General features: G+C 42.3%; 1 protein-coding gene and 1 non-coding gene across 2 annotated transcripts; both read right to left on the bottom strand.

The window, feature by feature from the left end:
• Positions 1–12,669: 12,669 nt before the first annotated feature.
• LOC129076999 (U6 spliceosomal RNA) lies at positions 12,670–12,776 on the bottom strand. Its single transcript, XR_008529765.1, has one exon. It is a non-coding gene; the product is annotated as a U6 spliceosomal RNA (small nuclear RNA).
• A 1,241-nt stretch (positions 12,777–14,017) lies between these two features.
• On the bottom strand, positions 14,018–18,813 carry MAGEB17 (MAGE family member B17). Its single transcript, XM_054580999.1, is given in 5 exon segments — positions 14,018–14,184; positions 14,187–14,627; positions 14,630–14,926; positions 15,014–15,080; positions 18,769–18,813. Coding segments are annotated over 5 exon segments (1,017 nt in total).
• Positions 18,814–19,242: the final 429 nt, after the last annotated feature.

The raw sequence follows: 19,242 nt of genomic DNA, 5'->3' as shown, positions 1-19,242 counted from the left end.
AAGTGGAAAATAGTGTAATGTCATCAATCAATGCCTTACACATGCTCTCAGCCGAAGGGCAATTAGTGTTACTCAGGGTGAAAACTAATATAAGGCTGCAGATGAATGGGTTATTGAAGAGACTATCAAATCAGCCTGGCTGTTACAAGTGACTAGAGGCAGCGGGAGTGCTGCTCGTCTGTGCTCAGCAACAGTTAGTGTTGAGCAGCCTTCTGTCTCAGGCTTGGAAGGGGTCATTGCACTGATGAGAAGATTAGTCAGTTTACTACTTTCTGTCTTCTGCATTATCCCCTCAACAGACTCGGGAAATAAGATTCGTCTACTCATGTGGCTATGGCCATATTCTCTTTTAAAAGCAAGAATATTGAGTCTCTTCAACATAGTCATAATATGTTTTTCAAGCTTTTTCCTATTATGTCTGTCTTTGACTGTCTCACCTTGTCAGTATTTTTATCTTCTTCCTCCCTTTGGCTCCTTGTCCCCCAAACCCTATCTCCCCATCTCCCTCTGTCTGCTTCTATCTTTCATATTTCCCTCACTTCCAGTGCCTATCTCTTTACATCATTTTTTGATATGCTTCTCTTTTCCCTCTCCTAGATGCTCTGTCTCTAGTGTTCCTTCTGCCCCTCTGCCTGTTTCAAAGCCCGACTCCTGAAGTTCTCCACCTGCATAGACTGTCTGCTTCTCTATCTTTATCAAAGCCCTGCCATACGTGCTAAACTCAGGCAGTGGGATAGCAGGAAGTTCAGCCACCTTTTAGAAATAGGTGCTAAGTGTTGTCTCCTCTGTTTGCCTAGAGAGGCAGGAGAAAAAGTGGTGAAGGGTGAAGGTAACTGTCAAGGTCTGCAGTTCAGTACCGGCTAGGGCTGTGGTTTATTGGCTGTGGTTCATAGGTGGGCCTCCGTGAAGAGACCTGGCTGAATTTGTGATAGCTCTGATATCAACACAAGACTGAGACCCAGAATCCCCCAACAACCCTGTTCTGTATCATCAGCCCAAGAGGAGAAGTACTAAAAACCTGCTGGAAAGCAGCAAGAAGAGAGAATTCCCTCTCAAACTATCAAAATGATCTTGCAAACTAAAATTCCGAAGAAAGTGAATAAATTGTGTGCAGTTGACCAAAATCATCAGTCAAAACACTAACTCACTGAAGGTGAAATTGAAATAAAAGAGTAGCTTAAAAAAAAGACTTGGTTATAAATATGCCTAAGATAATACGTTAAAAATAAGGTTTCATAAAGTGAACAGAAAATTATAAAACAAAGCAGATTTAAAAGACTGAGAGTATGTAGATATAAAATGATCAAAACAGTAAACTGAATTAAAAATATAGTTGCTCAAACTAAAGATAATATAGAATAGATCCTCAATAGGTAGGATAAAATGAAACCTAGACATATTTTAAGAGAATTTGTGAATTGGAAGAAAAAGTCTTGAATAATTCATCCAGAATACAGCATATAGATACTGATACCAACTATAAAAGAATAGGTGTTATGGAAAAAGACTGAGAATACAGAGGTATAACACAGTTTCCATGAGAAAAAAAAGGGAAGTTGAGGAAGGATTATTTAAGGAAATATTGATGAAAAACATTGATAATTGAAGAAAGATTTGAGTCTTCAAGACAAAGTTCACTTTGCAGCTGAGCATGATAGATAAAATTATGCCCACCCTAAGACACATTGTATTTTGAATGAATAACAGCAAGGATAACCAAATAGAAAAGACAGATATATATGTAACGATTGGAGAGTAGACTTCTGGTTAACAAAAATAGTTGCAAGTATACAGTGAGGTAATACATTCAAGCTTGAAACTTATCTGCATATAAATTCTCATTTAAGAGTGAGGAAAAAATAAAAATATTTTCAGATTTACAATGTCTGAATTTATGACTCACAGGCCCTTGCTGAAAGAAATATTTAAGTATATACTTTGGCAAGAAGAGAATTGAACACAGAGAATGCTTAAGATCTATGAAAAAACAATCAATAAATAAATTGAAAAAGTATTAGTAAGTTCAATTAATAACAAAAGGTAATAATTGTTTATGAACAAGAGTAAAAGTAAATCTTGAAGCAACAGTAAAATGATGGGTATTATTAAGTGCACAGTTAAAGCATATGGAAAAGACTTTGTCTTAGGAAATATAAGTAAAACTGACTAACTTTGGCTTAGAAAACATTATACTTAAATTTGTTTATACAAGTTAATGGGTACACTCTAAAGTATATAAAAAGAAGTTCAAATACAAAATAATAAAAATAAATTTAAATGAGTTAAATTCACCCAGTAAAAGATATAGACTGTGAGGCTGAATTACAAACAAAAATCCCATGTGCTACCTTTTAAAGAAAATCTCAAACAAAACCACCCCTAAAGGTGTAAAACAAAGAAATACATCAGATTAATATTAATCAATTAAAACTTGGTAGCAATAACAATATGCAAAGTGGAATTTAATTTAAAAGCATTGCTAAAAATAAACATTACAATAATGGTAAAAATCCACTGGAAATAATAGAAGGGAATGATAAAGGAACTTAATGTGATGAATAAAGGTCTACTAAAAATCTGCAGAAACATCACCTCTATTAATTTTTATTATTGTGTAATGTTATTTGTAAAGTATAAAATATGCATGCAATTAAATATGGGCAAATCAAGTAACAGATTTTTATTTTTTATTATTATTATTTTTTCTTTTTCCTTTATGTTGAATTTATTGGGGTGACACTGGTTAACAAAATTATATGGGTTTTAGGTGCACAACTCTTTTTTTTTTAATTTATTTACTTTTCAAATACATTTGTCTCTGCCTTCCCCCCATCACTTTCCCTTGCCTCTTCCCTCCCCCAAGTAACAGATTTTTAAAAGAGAACTTATCATCACTCTCGCACAGAGGCCTGCCCTTTGTTAGTCATATGACCTGGATACTTATATGCCTATTTGACTCATTGTGCTTTAGAGTGGTGATTGCATCCACAAAAGGTGTTTGATTTCCACAAAAATCTGAAAGTAAATCAAAATTAAAGGAAACATGGGCTTAACTTTTTTACTTTGCAAATCTCAGCATCAGTTACTTTCCATATGATTTTCTGCTGGTAAATGGATTTTTCCAATTATTATAAAAATATTATTGTGTAGTTGACATTGACCCTATTTGTTTGCATCAATACTAAAACCTTTTTTGGAAAGAAAGATATCTCATATAAAATTAATAAGTAAGTGTCTTAATGGGAGAGTTTTGCAACATCATAAATTGAAGTCTCAGGATTAATATCTACAATATACAAGGAAGTCATGCAAATCAATAAAATAAAGGAGAGATAGAAAAATCTGCATATTGTATGAAAAAAGGAAGTCACAGAAAAAGAATTCTAAGTGGGCAAACAGGAAGAGATGCTCAACCTCACTAGTATCAGAGAAATGCAAAGTAAAACGGAAATGCACCTTATTCGTATTTTATTGCCAAAAATAAAATCTAAAAAAAAAAAATGCCCAGTGTTTGAAAAGAGCTGAGGGAAAAAAATCCTCATGCAGTGTCAAGCGAAGATTTAGACTGTTTGGCAGCCGTTGTGGATAAAAATAGTGGTGTCCTGAGTGAAATTATGCACAGTCTTTATGAACTAGCAATCCCGCTCCTTTGTATAGAATGTAGATACACCTTTATATAGATCTAAGATGGTTTCTGAATAAGCTTGTTCATAGGAGCATTGTTTCAGAAAAGAAAGAATTAGAGCAACCTTGCTGTCTATCAATGGAGAGAAGTGGAAAAATGGAATATATACTATTAAGGAATTAAAAGCAATTGCATTATGAAAAGATCTTAGAAGTAAGTCTGAAGTTTAAAAAAAAGAAACATGATATCTACAAGACAATACAATACCACTGTACAAGTTTTTTAAAAAGATTTTATTTATTTTTAGGGATGGAGAGAAACAGTGTCTGGTTGCCTCCTGCACGCCCCCTACCGGAGACCTAGCCTACAGCCCAGGCCTGCGCCCTGACTGGGAATCCCAAGTGGTGACCCTTTGGTTCACAGGCTGGCGCTCTATCTGCTGAGCCACACCAGCCAGGGCCCATTGTACAAATTTAAACACATAGATTTTATAGTTTGCCAAGTTGCATTTATATATGTCAAACTTTTGTTCCTGGGATAGATTACACTTTGTCACAGTATATAATCATTTTTAATTTAATTTTTGTTTTTATTTAATTTTTTTTACTTTTAAGAGATAGGAAGTGAGGGAGAAAGAGATGGTGAGAAACTTCCATGCGAGAGAGAAACTTCAATTGGCTGTCTTTGGCACGTGGACTGAAGGCGCAGGAGCCAGGGCCCCGCACGTTGGGAAAGAGGGCATACTTCATTGTTTCTTTATTTTTTTCTCTATTATGTGCTTCATTCATTTCTGTCTAATCTTCATTATTGCCTTAATTCTGTGTGTTCTGTGTTCAGTTTGCTCTTCTATTACTAGTTAAGATCTCCTTTCCTACCCTTTTAAGCTGTACTGATTCTATGGAAAGTATTACATGTCCTTTTCTTTTGAATCTTCCAATCTCCTGCTTACTTGGTATTCAAAATAAGTTTTGTTAGTACCACATCTCTAAGGCGGAATCAGTCACAGTCTGGAAGGAATTTACTTCCAGCCTCCACTCTTGTCCCGTTATAATCATAGTTTTAGCTGCTAGCTTAAATTGGATGCCTATGGTCTGTTTCACAGTTCACATTCTTTTGTTTAGAAAATTCCCTGAGAAAGACTAATTTTATTTTTATTTTATTTTTATTTTATAAGCGTCTAGAATTCCATGGTCCACTATCCACGTTCCTAAGGTTACTGCCAGCTTCTCATCCACTGATTTTCACTTATTCCATGGTGGTAAATCCTGATCCATTGAGTTTTTGCTCTTCCTTTGGAAAGCAGGGTGTTTGTGGTGCCTTTGAAGCATCTTTCCCATCATTCCTTTCCCTGTATGCTTCCAGGTCAAGGTTGACCACAAGAGAAAGTTGCATGAGATTTAAATGTTTACAAGTTAAGCAGCAGCTATGTTTAGCAGCTATATTTACAAATCAGCTGTCAAGCCAGGAATTTACAGGCCAGGTAAGTTGTCCCTGATCCGCTTGCTGCCCTTGTCAGCAGAGGGCAGCACCTGGACAATGCTCATTCAGCTCCAGAGAGGTTCCCTCCTTGGAGCTCTCTGGAGCAAGTGCTAGCCAGATTCTCCTGAAGGTTACCTACGGCACTGAGGTTGGAGTATCAGACAGATGCTCGTTCCAACGTTTCTTTCCTTTCACCTATGCCCAGCTCACCTCCAATTGCTGGTCTGACTGAACTACAGTGACTTCCTGCTCAACTTATAGATGCCAAGAAAAACAGCCTTTCATGCAGTGCTCTGCCATCTCCACAATAAACTCTATAATAAATTCCTTACTCTACAGCGCCATGATGCTTCTACCTCTCTGTTTAATTCGTTTTTTTCTCCTAGAAATTATTTTACCTCTTCTCATTAATGACTTTAGAGAATAAGCTGTTACTGTATTATTTGGTACAGAAGCATTGAAATTTTATATATTTTGTGCCATAAGTTAAACATCAGTATTAAAATGTGATTGAATCATCTTGAGGAAAATCTCTTCATTTTTCAAGTGCTAGGAAATTTTTTTTCCTCAGGGAAAGTGGTCTGCTGAATGGAAGCCTCTGAAATTGTTGGTGATGTATATTGATTCAGCAACTCTAATAATCAGATTTCTGGTGAAATGCTACATGGCTGTCCTGAGACACCCTTGGCCAGGTTCTCTCTTGTGGGAACTTAGATCATCCTGAATTGCCCTAATTTATCTTCACACTCAATATAGAATTTGTGGTTTTTCCATTTTTGTGGGACACAAATAGGATAGGAAATTGGGACATTTTCCCTCATACTTAACTAAAGTCCCACTGTGTGCATGCTCCCAGAGACAGTTTATCTGTACCGCACTGAATAAAACATGTACTACTTAAATATCCCTGTGAAAGTTTTCTCTCAGCGCAGAGATGGTGCCACCTTGCTGTAGTGATGTCATTTTTACATTGACAGGGACCTAACAATTAGACCCTCCTCTCATGAAGCAATAGAATTGCATCTGGTTGCTACTGTATCCCATATTTTCTGCCACCTACACTCTCTGAGGAATTCATCCTTTCCTGGGAAAAACACTCAGGGTTCATTAATCCCCCACGTGTCTCAATCTCAGCACTATGCACACTTGGGGCTAGGTAATTCTTTGTTATGGGGAACTGTTTAGTAGCATCTGAAGCCTCTACCCACTAGATCCCAGTAGTGCCTCCCTCCCTGAGTTGTGACAACCAAAACATTGCCAAATGTACCCAGGCATCGGGGCAGGGGGTGGGTGGCAGAGGCAGAATCAGCCTTGGTTGGGAACTACTGAGTATTGTGATTCAGACACACTTCCTTTGACAGGGGTTGGAGGGAGAAGACATCTCACAAGTGGAAGGCTTAAGTCATGATAGCAATGATCTGGATACTGATTAATATTGTTTGGGGAAGAGAATAAAGAGACAGCAGGTATTCCTTAGGGGCCCCTATGCAAAGCCAATGTTCTGAGCTGTATTACTGCTAAGTGAGTTGGGTAAAGATGGTATTGGATGCCATCTTTTTGTAAGTGCCAGAATTTGTATGATTCTCTGTGCTTCTTTGTCTCAGCTTTCCCAGGGGAGTAAATAAATTGAACCTGAGAGTTGCTAATTATGTTCCTTGACTACATGATAAGAGTTAACAATAGGAAAGTAACCAGTTTCAAAGTTATTATGCAAAAAAAAAAATATTGCCTTTGGACTTTGGTTTCTAGAAATAAGATAGGGAAAATTTCCAGATTGACCCTCCTGTTCAAAACAATATATAGAAAGGCTATCAACCTTGTTAGTCAACATGGAAATGCAAAATAAAACCCCAACGAGACATCACTACACATCAAATGAACTAGAGAAAAATTAAGAAGTGGAAAAGTTTCAAATGTTGGTGAAAGATACAGGTCAACATGCTCTCCCACTGTGGTGAAGATTAGTACCTGCACTTGGGAAAGAGCTAGATATCACCTAGAAAATTTGAATATGGCCATGCCCTATGATCCAGTATTTTTACTACTAGATAATAAACTTAGAAACCTTTTTCACAGGTTAAGCAGTAGATATGTACAAAAGTTTTTGTAACAGCAATAAACAACTCAAATATTGTCCAAAGTGGATAAATCCATTGTGGTATATTAATATATTGAAATTCTCATTGCTATACAGTAATGAGAATGAAGAAACTAGAACCACGTGGGTGAGTACCATAAACATAACTGAGATCAGAGAAAGCAAGTTGGTGGTGATTTTCCACAATGTAGTTCCATTTATATAAAGTTCAAAAGCAGGCAAAACTGGACAAAGCTTTAGATTGTTTACGAATACGTTCAAAGTTGGGAAACAAAGTAAGAAACAAGTCATACAAAATTCAGAACAGAGGTTACCTCTGGGGTAGTGTCTTAGCTTAAAATGCTATAACAAATCACCATAGACTGGGGAGCTTAACCACAAGTATTTATTTTTTTAGCTCTAGAGGCTGGGAAGCCCACAGTCACAGTACCTGCAGACTCCATGGTGGTGAGGCCTGTCCTCCCGCCTTGTTGATGGCTGTCTTCTCATTATGTCCCTACAAGATGGGCAGAGAAGGCCAGCTGTCTTCTTCTTCAGACAAGGACACTAATTCCATCATGGGGGCTCCACCCTCATGCCCTAATTACCTCCTCAATGGTCTTACATCTAAATATCATGACGTTCGGGCTTTGACATATGAATAGGGGGCGGGGCACAATAATGCAGTCCATAGCAGGTAGGAAGGGAGATGCCATTGGGGAAGGATGACTGAGGGTTACTGGGGTGCTGGCTGTGTTCTGTTTCTTAATCTACATGTGGGTACATAGGTGTTCACATAATTATTCTTCAAGCTCTTTCAGGGGTGTCCAACCTGGGACACGTGGGCCACATGCAGCCCAGGATGGCCGTGAATACAGCCCAACAAAAAGTCATAAATTTACTTAAAACATTATGAGGTTTTTGGGGGGGGGGCGGTTATGTGTTGCAATGTATTTCATGTGTGTCCCAAGACAAGTCTTCTCCAAAGTGGCCCAGGGACGCCAAAAGATTGGACACCCCTACTACATGTTTCGTATGGTTTTTTGTGTTCACTATAGATTTCAGAGTAAAAAAGGAAGGGTGATACAAAAATCCATCTGGATAATCTCAGTGCATTGATGTCTTGAATTTCTGACTCTGTTTATTGTAAAAGAAACAAAATTAACCTTAACCCAGAAAAGAAAGACCAGCTGGATTTGTCAAACTCCTGTTTTTCCCTGCTAGTCTTGTGATTAAGGGTTCTCATTCTTTGGAGAATCTGAACATCAGAGGATCCCAAGATACTTTATTCCTAAGCTGTTGGCCTGCTTGGGAGGGGAACTGTGTCTTGTTCACCTTCGCTTCGCCCGTGCAGAAAGTCCACGTGCCAGGAGCCCACTGCCTCCCGAATAATGTGCGGAGAGTTGAATCAAAGGGCCCAATGAGAAGTTGTGGAGGGAAACACTCCTGCGCTAGGAGTCCTTCTCTCTGCTCCTTCACTCTCTGCTCCCAGAACGGCCCACCCTTCAAAGTTCATGCTCACAGCTTCACCCTTCTATTCGTTCTTTTCTGATTTCTGTTTGAAGGAAAGTCCTCCTCCCAATCTTATTTCTGTTTCCATTTGCCCATTTTTGAGTATTTGGATATGCTGATCACACCCACTTCTCTTTGCCACTCTTTGGCTGCATATTGGGTTGGTTTAAAGACTGATAGGATGAGTGTCTCATTGGGAAAGAAATTTCATAATGCGTCTGCTTTACCTGGCCCCCCAAAAAGCTGACTTGAGGGAACTTTGTTCTATCATACTGACATGTAAAAATATTCACATGAGCCTGGGATGGACTTTTCCCTTCCTCATCGGTGCTCTTAGCAACTTCCTAAGACCTAGTGCATGAAACACCTGCAGAAAGCAGATGCTCTCTGAGGCCACTGGAGAGTGCTGTGTGATCTGACATCATGCTTGCTGCAGGGAATATGTCGGGAAGGAGGGAGGGGATGAGGATGGGACTCTACTTTCTCTCCTGTGTGGCCTGAGCACCTCCATGAGCCAGGTCCTCGCCTTGAGCTTGGCAGCACTTTTCAGTTGTGGGACTTATTCTTTTTACCTCGAGACATGATGGCTGTAGTTAGGGGCAGCAGGCGGGCGTGTGGCAGCGGGAGGGCACCTGGAGGAGGACAAGCGGGTGTGAGCTTCTTCAGCAGGGCTGTGTTCTAGGACAAGGCAAGGTCAGCCTGTCCCCCAAACGCCCTGCAGAGGAAGTTACTGTGGGCCTTGGACTGCAGCCTGTCAGCCCCGCTTAGGGTTGCCTGGAAGAACAGCAGGCCTCGTAGTGGGGATCCTCTCTTCTGTGGTGGGGGGGGGCCTCTCAGTTTGTAGCCAGCACTGACTCCCCTCTGCTGTGCTGAAGTTGATGCCTCAAATCTGACTTTCTCCTCTTTGGGATCTCTAAGAGAAATAGAAGGGACGCCTCTCTCCTCCATGCCTGCCAGGGCCAGCAGCGCAGAGGGAGCTCTCTGTCCTGGGCCAGCGGGGACTGTCCTGCTGCCCTGAGTGCATAGGCCTCTGAACACGGACCTGGGCTCCCTGCCTTCCTGGAGGGGCAGCTGGAAGTACACTGCAACCAGCTCCTCCTGCTGGGGCCCCGGGACTGACAGTAGGGCTCGGGCTCCGGAGGGCCCTCCTTTTGGAGACACGTTCCCTGGTTAGCGCTCAGGTTCCTCACCAGGAGTGCGCCTATGACCCCGGTCTCTTCTTCTTGGCAGAATTGGGAGCACCTCCTTTGACCGAGGTCCTCTCCTCCCAGGAGACCTCCTGGGCACAAGTCAGGCCATGGATCTGTCCATCTTCTCAGGGCTGAGAGCAGGTGTGGCACTGGGCAGTCCCCTTGGTGACGGGAAGAATGATCTACTCAGTTTACATTCCGGGTTCCCACCTAGATACCTGGCCAGCCCTAGAGCTCCCCTTTCTACCTCCTGAGTTCTTGCCCCTCAGACTGAGTTCCTACCTTCTGGATTCTCTGAAGAGAAGGTCAAGGTGGGACACCGGGGTACCCCTTATACCAAGGCCGGTTGTCCCCATGACTCTCTGGGCAAAAAGGAAGGGCTCCTGAGCTAAGGGCCCTGCCCTGGGCATTCCAGAACATGTGAGGTTCTGTATGAACCTCTCTGCTCGTGGGGTCCCCTCATGTCATTGGGGTCCTAGCCTTGGCTCTTTTCATTCCAGGGTCTCCACCCCTGTAGCACCGGGGCCACCCCAACTAGACTAAAGCCCTCTTCCCGTGATGCTCCAGGTAGAAAAGCGTGTGCTCCTCAGCCTGACACCTCTTTCCAGGGCCTCCCAGAGTGGCCAGCAGGGGTGAGGGTATGTGTTGAGATTTGTGGGTACTGCTATATTCTGGGGTGAGTAGTTCCCTCACTCCTCATTGACCATTCTCACCTTGACACCTGAGCAGTTTTCATTAGGCCCAATATTGGGATGGCACCCTCACCTGACCTGAGACTACGCTCCTGTCAGATCAAGGTCCTTACCTTCTGGGGACCACCACGTTGGAAGTCAGTGTGAGGAACTCCGTCCACAGCTGTTCCAAACCTGCAAGTAGGGACAAGGGCAGGACTCTATACTACCCCATTGGTCTGGTTAGGTCCTTCCCCCATTCCTCGTTCAGGGTCCTCTCCTTGAAGTGTATCAGAGGCTGGCATTCCTCCCTCTACTGACTTGACGTCGCCACTCCGTAGACCAAGGCTTTCTGTTCCTGAGAACCCGGAAGGACGAGGGATTGACCAGCCCTGCTGAGGCCCTATGAATCTGAGGGCAGCTGTGGGTTAGATATGTGAGACCATCTATATCCTAGGGTGTCAATCTTCCCAGTCCTCCTACATACTGATCCACATTTTGGCTCCAGCCTAGATTAAAGATTTCCTGGGGAATGCTCCATCCCTGCAAACTGGAGAAGTTTTCCTACTGTAAACCTTGCATATGGAACCGGTGTCACAGGAGTGATGCCCAATGGAGATGCTACAGTCCAAGGCAAGACGCCCAGGACAGAGGGTGGCCTGTCAGGGGAAAAGCCGGCTGATCTCTTCCTTCCTTTCTCCAAGCAGACTTAGCCTCTGATGTCACTTTGGTTCTAATAAATTGACTTTCTACAAGGCAGGGGTGGACAGCCATCATTTTGTGAGCCCCTGTTTTTTCAGTTGGTCTGACATTATATAAGTAGGTGATCGTATTGTCACTGAATATTTTTCTCCTTCTTTCTGTATACCACCCATTTTTTGGATGTTTTTATTGCTCTGTGTATTCCAAACAAGTAGTTAATACACTGAGCCACCTTTTTATTGCCTGAGAAACATCCCAAGTAGTGAAAGGACATGTATATTATGACATACAGTATGTGTGTCAGGCTGGGAGAGTGTGGGTCTGAAGGAATACAGACCACGGGTTTAGTACTGGCTCTGCTACTTCCCAGCTATGTGAACTGAGGCTCATTAGCAGAGTCTGGGAGCCTCTGGTTAGGCAGGTATGAAGCATGTATGTCAGGCCATGCCGTCTGGAATGCGTGCTGTGAACCCAGCACAGTGCCTGGCACATATTGAGATTTTTATTTTATTTTATTTTATTTTATTTTTTTAGAATGGCAGAATAATCAATTTCTATCCACATTATATATAATTTTATGTAATCAGAGAAGAATATCTTGGCTCAAATGGCAGGAAAATCAACTGTTGTCCCTACTAATCCCATACTAAGTTTCCTGGAATTATGAGAATGACATCAGTTATTAGGGAAACTTATGTGTACTAATATATATATTAGTGACCACTTGACCAAAGTCATAATCAGAATGCCCTCTGTACATTTGTTATTTATTTACCAAGTTTTATCTTAAAATACACTCTTTTTAATGACATGACTTTGCATTTAGAGTTGCTGATGTCAGTTGGAAATAGCATGCTATCACCTCACCAAAGGGGTGAATAAATATCAGGGTAACTGAGAGCAGATATTATCATTTTCCTCAACCTTATTAAAATTGCAAGTTTGTGGAACAATTTTAACCAACAAAGATAACTCTTTTAAAAAAAACAAAATAAATTTCAATGTAAATAATAAAAATAATGAAGTGTTTTTTCCTCATCAACTCTCTGAATGTTAGGTTATGCTCAAAGCTCCTAGTATATATCTTGGCCTATTTAAAAAATTTAATTTTTATTGTAGTTTTTTCCCCACTACCATTTATCTCCCTGATACACCCCTCCCCCCAACAATCTCCACACTGTTGTCCATGTCCATGAGTCCTCTTTACTTTTTGCTCAATCCCTCTACTCCCTCACCTCCATCCATACTAGCTGTCATCGTACTCTCCTTCTATGAGTCCGTCCCCATTTTCCCTGTTAGTTCAGTTTCTTCATTAGATTCCACATATGAGTGAAATCATATGGTATTTGTCTTTCTCTGACTGACTTATTTCACTTAGCGTAATGTTCTCCGGGTCCATTCATACTGACACAAAAAAATATGGAACGCTTCACGAATTTATGTGTCATCCTTGCGCAGGGGCCATGCTAATCTTCTCTGTATTGTTCCAATTTTAGTATATGTGCTGCTGAAACGAGCACCATGTTGAGATTTTTAAATGGCAGTTCCTACCATGATTATTTTGACCTCATCCAATACCGTGTACCACAGTGAGATTTATTTTTTTTCCTAATCAAGGAGTGGTCAAAGAATAAGCATCATTCTTGGAAAAACAAAAACCATAAAACCCAAATCAGCCGAAGTTGTTGTTAGTAAATAAAACTAAGTCATATTTCTGCATTAGTGATCCTTCATTTGATGTGAGCATTCAGTAGATTTTCTCAGATGCAGTGTGAAGCTTCTAAAGGTATGCAAAGCACCAACAACCTTCGTTTCCCACAGCTCCACATGCATTTAACCCATCCCCATTTTCATTCGCTCCAACTCCTCCAAAGATGTAGCCCTCACTTAGAGTTTGCCACATCACATAGAAGAATGCCATACTTGGGTTCCCTTTTCATGGAGCGGACTAGGTACCTGGACCTCCCAAGCAAGGACAAATTGGGCCAGCCCCTTGTATTGGGGTGTTGGCGCTGGGCTGCTCTGGTCTGGAACCTCCTCCCTCCTTATTTTGTCTGTGTATTTTCCTTTAAGGCTGAGTGTGGCTCTCGCCATGCTCCTTATGTGAGAGCTTCCCCTGGGCTCTCAAATGTTATTGGCAGGGGCTGAATATTCTTTTTCTACACCTCCACAGAATTAATTAACATGTTGTTTGAGGAACAAAAGAGAAAGTGCACAGGAGTTCTAATTTGTGACAATTTAATTTCTCCCACATTCTTGAATAAATTAAGCAAATACAGGTGTATGTCTTTTAATTTTACAAAAAGAAAGAGTAAGAGGAATGAGGAAAATGAAGAATTAACCACCTTTTACTTTTATTTTTCACTGTTTCATTATCCCAACTATTTCACTGTTGGATTCTTCTATATTTTAAAGAAAATTCCTCTCCAATGCTCTTTGTTTTGGTACTGGACCACAATAAAACATGCAAGGACTATCAACTTGTTTTTACAAAATACAAAACTCTCAAACTTGATGTGTGAGTTGTGTTATTCATAAAGTTAGATTCTGAATCTAAAGAAGCCATTTTAAAAGGAACACATCAGAAAAATGAGGGGGAAAGGTAAATTTTTTAATTACTAATGAAACCAAAAACACAGTGAAGAGATATATTGTGCTCTCTCCAGCCTCACCTTGCGGACGTGTGCCCCCCGCCCCCCCACCACTCAGAAGGTTGACAGCCATTTTCAACTTCTAGGCAAGTACTCTGCCTCAGGCTTAACTAGCGCTGGGAGGAACTGCTGGTCTCGTTCCTGGAGCGGGGCCTCGCTGCAGCTTTGGTTCTGGCTCGCTCTTCCTCATCTCTCAACGCCTCCTCATACCAGCTCTGGAAGGCAGTGGGATCTGTATTATTGACTTCGGCCCAATGTTCCAGGACTTTCATCTTATTTCATCATGGGCTCTTGGGTCCCATAGGAATTCGTAGCGTGGAGGATCACTGTTGGGCACCTGCTGGTACTTGAGCAATTTTTGCTGCACCAAATCTGTAGTGATGAGCTTCCTGGGCTCCCCAAAGATGAGGTGCCTCCTCCCAGGATAGAGCCCCTTCCTATCCAAGAATTTCCACATCTCTTCCTCAGGGACACGGTTGCCATTGAAGAAGATTATGCCTGGGAGAGGCATCAGGATTCCATTCTTGGGAAAGTCCATGCCGCCATCGCAGAGACTCCATTCATTGGTAAGATCCAGTTTGCTGACAAGGATATAAGAGTGACGTGTAGGGTCAATTTCCTTTAGGTCAAGGCCAAAGGCCAGCTCCATGTGCTAAGCAGTTCTCTTGAAGAATTCAGGAAATAGTGCTCTGTACTTCTTGTCGATAATCTTCAGCATTTCTTTGTAATGGGCTCTTTCATTTTATACTTGTGCATGAAAACCTGCACTAACAGGCCCATTTTCCTGGTTAGAAGATCTTCTCTAGAGCTTGCTAAGGAGGGCAAGGCCCAGCAGGAACTTGGATTTTCCTCTCTTTGGCTCTTGGCACATTCACCAGAACTTACACAGGAAATGGTTGCATCAGGAGAACTAGAGGCCCGGGCTCCCTGAGATTTCTCTGGAGCTCCTGCAGCAGGTGGGCTGGGTGGCGTAGCCCCAGACACAAGTGAGGGGGACAAGGGAACCTCTTCTGCCCCTGCTGCAGAGGCTCGAGAACCCCCAAGACCATGGTCTTCACCTCAGGTCTGGTGTCGTTTCTCCCAGGCATGTAGCTTACTCTTCTTACCATGAGACATGACTGTGGTTAAGAACAGCAGGCAGGAGTGTGATGGGAAAGCAGGTGACACAAACACCTGGAGGAGGATAAGAGGGTACAAATACCTTCCATAGGGAGATGGCATTGTGGCTTTAAGAATGGCCCTCTGTAAGAGTCTGTGGAAAGGTCCATTAAGGAAAAAAATGCAAGCTCTCCAGAGGTGGAACATAGTGAATGAGGCAGGAATGGCAGCAAGAGACATGAGGCTGGAGAGGTCAGTGGGGGCCAAACCACAAGGGTTTTTTGTAAATTATATTAAGGAATTTTGATTTTATTCTAAGGAAACTTGGGAGCCAGAAGAAAGTATAGAGCAGAGGTTTTATAAACATTTTTCTAAAGATTTGGAGAATTAGGGAGCCCTGGCTGGTGTGGCTCAGTGGACTGAGTGCTGGCCTGCGAACCAGAAGGTCACCGGTTCAAATCCCGGTCAAGGCACACTCCTGAGTTGTGGGCCAGGTCTCTTGCCCATCACTGTTTCTCTCCCTCTTTTTCTCCTTCACTGCACCTGTCTGTAAAAATGAATAAATAAAATATTTAAAAATATATAGATTGGATAATTAGGGAAATGAATCAGGTGACTATCATTGTAATCTTTGCAATGGACAACTGTTGACCAGCAAAGATGAGTGGAAGTGGTATTTCTCTTAGGTGGCAGGAGAAATAGGGGATATCATTAGGGGAGGGGGAATCCAAGATGATATTTGAGAAAACTGGGCAAATGATTGAGTCTGTAAGAATAGAAAAGAGCAACAGAGAATGCCCTAGCTGTTGTGTATCATTTACATAAAATTAAATATGAAAACAGCAAAAGACCAGTTAAAAACAAACAAACAAAAAAAATGGTCCACTGTAGGTGTCCTGTAGGGTACCATAGCATGACCCCACAGGATTCCTGTTCTGACCAGCGTGTCCCCTGAGGACCCTGTGGAGGCATTAGGGTGCACCTCAACCTGGAAACTTCTGAGAGCTGGCAAGAGTGGGGCACTGGGTGATTATGCTGACCATATTCGGAATCTCCACCTTAATACCTAACTAGTCCTAGAAGTCCCGCACCCTCTGGCTGGAGTTTGTGCCCCTTGGACCAAGATCCTCACCTTTCAGGTGAGCAAGTGAGAGTGAGCCACATCAACCAAGACTGTAAGGGACCTCCAAGGACTGACAGATAAGATTGTATGGGGTTTGCAAGGGCTAGCATCAGGGGCAGGACTGTTTGGGACCCCACCGATGTGTGTCAAAGCCTGGGACTCCTCTCCATTGTTTTGGATCTGGCAGCCTCAAACCTGAACTCGGTTGCCTTAGATTCGAGAAAGGAAGTATAGGAACACTGCCTGGTGTTCCCAGTCCTGGTCCCCCTTCTTTTTGAGGAGAGGTCCCCTTCTTAGCACTCAGGGTGTCTCCAGAACTCCAGTTAGAGATGAGACCATGCTTTCTCTTTCAACAGAACTGTGGCTGAACTAGTAAGACCAAGGCCCTCCTCTCCATGGTGCCATCCACACAGAAGCCCAATCATCATACTGGGGCCTCCCACAGCTAATGGTAAAGCAGAACTTCCTGGGGCTTCCCTTGGTTATGGGCAGGATAGTCGCTTCAGTTCACAATTAGGGTCATTATCTTCATACCTGACCAGTTTTCGAAGTCAGCTCTCCACTGACTGGAGGTAATATGTCTCAGTCAAAGTTTTTCACGTTACTGATAGTTCCAAGGCGGAAGTCAGTGAGCCACTTCTGGCCAATGCTGCTAGGGGTCTCAAAGGGCTGTCAGTAAAGACAGTTCTTCGGACTCTTCAGATAACAGTCTGAACCTGCAGTCGTCCTTCCACTGATTTGAGTCTGCCAATTTTTCATCGTCTTTGAGTCCCTAGAAGGGAAAGTGAGGGCTATTGACATCTGACTAGCCCTGCGTTGGCCTCTCATGCTTGTTGGCAGGGGCGGGGTTCTAAGAGATCTTGTCTTTTGCAAAGAGATCTTCTCTTTAGTATTAAGGGCCCTCAACTAAACTGCAGTTAAGACCTAATCTCCTAGCTCTATACAACCTGGCTTGATCTCTTCCTACTGAGGCGCTCCTCTACTAAGATCTTCCAGGCAAAAATGAGGAGCCCCCAAGCTGAGCGCTATGCTTGGCTTAGACTACACACAGAACACAGGGAATGTGTGACCCTCTGTCCTGATGGGGTTCCTTAATATCACTAGCTCCTCACCTTGACTTCTGTTACCTCTGGTTGTCCTCGTACTGATGAACTGGAGCCCACTCCCAAATCCCAATGCTTTCTTCTCTGTGAGATCCTGCAAGTGGCAATGAGGAGGCTCCTCAACCTGACGATTCTGCTTGGACCTCTCAGGTTGTGGGGAGGGGACAGAACTTTGTGGTGTCTTCTCTGTTTGAGTGTGGGTAGTTCCCTCATTCCTCCCTAAAAATTCATCCACCTTGACACCTGACTACTATTGGGACTCCACTCTTGGAGGACCTGAAGCCCTTACCCTCTGGGAATATAGAATGAAAAGTCAGTGTGAGCTGGATCCAGCCATAATTGTTCCAGACCTCCACTGGTGGAGAGCTGGGGCAGCTAAAGGATCCCATTTTTCAGGTCTCCTAGGTACTCAATAGGCCTTGGAAAGCCATAAGCTGGCCTCTGAAGGTTGTCTACATTCTGGAGTGTTGGTCTTCTCAGTCTTGCTACTTTGGGGTCCTCTTGTGGCTCATGTCTCCTTTATTAAAAGCTTCCTGAGAAATGCCATGTCACTTCAAACTGTTGAGAAGACAATGCTTCCTTGTCCCGGTGTTATGAGACCTGAGGAAGCAGTACTTAAGGGCAAGAAGCCCAGGATGGGTGGTGGTCTGCCAGAGAAAAAATTAACTGACCTCTTCTCTTCGCCAAGCAAATTTAACCTCTTATGTAACTTCAGTTCTAATAGAGTGACTTTCAACAAAGCAGGGGTGGAGACCCATGATTTTGTGAGTCCCTGTCTGTTCAGGTGATCTGACATTTCATTTATAGATGATCGTGTGGTCACCAAATACTATCTTTTTTCCTTTTTATATTGATATTGTTATTACTCTGGCTGTATATGCCAATCCAGTACTTAGTACCCAGTCTTTCTTCTTACTTCCTGAGATACATTTTAGAAAAGGAGAAGAAAAATGAATTAAGAGATATAAGGCTGGGCTTAGTGGGATAATGTAGGAAGAGTTTTGTTATAAATAAGGCATTTTGGGGGCTGTGCATAACAAAGCTTACTTTTCTCTTTGCATGTCTTTTACCAGCATATTACCTAATTAAAATGAACTCTCCCGCTGTGGGCTATCGGTGATTGTCCTCCCTCCCCTCCACCATTCATATGTTGAAATCCTAGCCCCCCAGGTTATGGTATGAGGATGCAGGGCTTTTGAGAAGTGATGAGATCTTGAGAGTGGGGTCCTTATGAATGAGGATATTGCCCTTATAAATGCAGCTCCAGGAATTTCTCTTGTGGTTCCACTGTGTGATACACAGTGAGAAGATGCCCTCTCTGAATCGAGAAATGGGCTCTTGCCAGACACTGAACCTGCCTGTCCCTTGATCTCAGACTTCCCAACATCCAGAACTGTGAGAAATAAATATTTTAGTTTATAGGCTACCCAGTCAATGGTATTTTTGTTATCATAGCCTGAATAGACTGAGACACCTTAGAAGAAGTTTGACCACCTAGAGTGATTGATGTGCATTAAGGAGCTCTCAGAAGGCTCACCTGTATGCGGTTATAGGTCAGGGAGCCATGGTTACTTTCTCTCATGTCTGGAGGAGGCATAATATTTCAATAACGGTGAATTGTCAACATTAGCTGGTGCTGCTAGTTAGGGTGCTCTCCTACGGTTTGGGTTTACAAATTGGAAAGCTGCCTCTTACAGTCACTGACCTCTGTTCAGACACCGGCACCTTATTAACCTTCTCAAGATGCTCACCAGCCCATAGCATGGTAGAAGGGAATCCATGTCCAGTTGAAAAATTAGTGCTGGCATAAGAATGCATTTTCACTGTTGATGAGTGACTTTGTGTACTGCAAATGGAAATTGTTTGACAGTTTTATTTGGAATGATAACTACGGTAAATATTAATATATGCCTAAAAGGCAGAATTGATAAATTGTCACTGAATACGTTACTATGCTTTCAATTCTGAGTCAGGGAAATATCTTACTTATTCAAAAGTTATATACATATTT

The sequence above is a fragment of the Pteronotus mesoamericanus genome, unplaced genomic scaffold (assembly GCF_021234165.1).
Source record: "Pteronotus mesoamericanus isolate MK-2021 breed Mesoamerican mustached bat unplaced genomic scaffold, CSHL_Meso_final contig_65, whole genome shotgun sequence".
Lineage (NCBI taxonomy): Eukaryota > Metazoa > Chordata > Mammalia > Chiroptera > Mormoopidae > Pteronotus > Pteronotus mesoamericanus.
The sequence above is the reverse complement of the archived record's forward strand: the minus strand, read 5'-3'. Positions and strand labels throughout refer to the sequence as shown.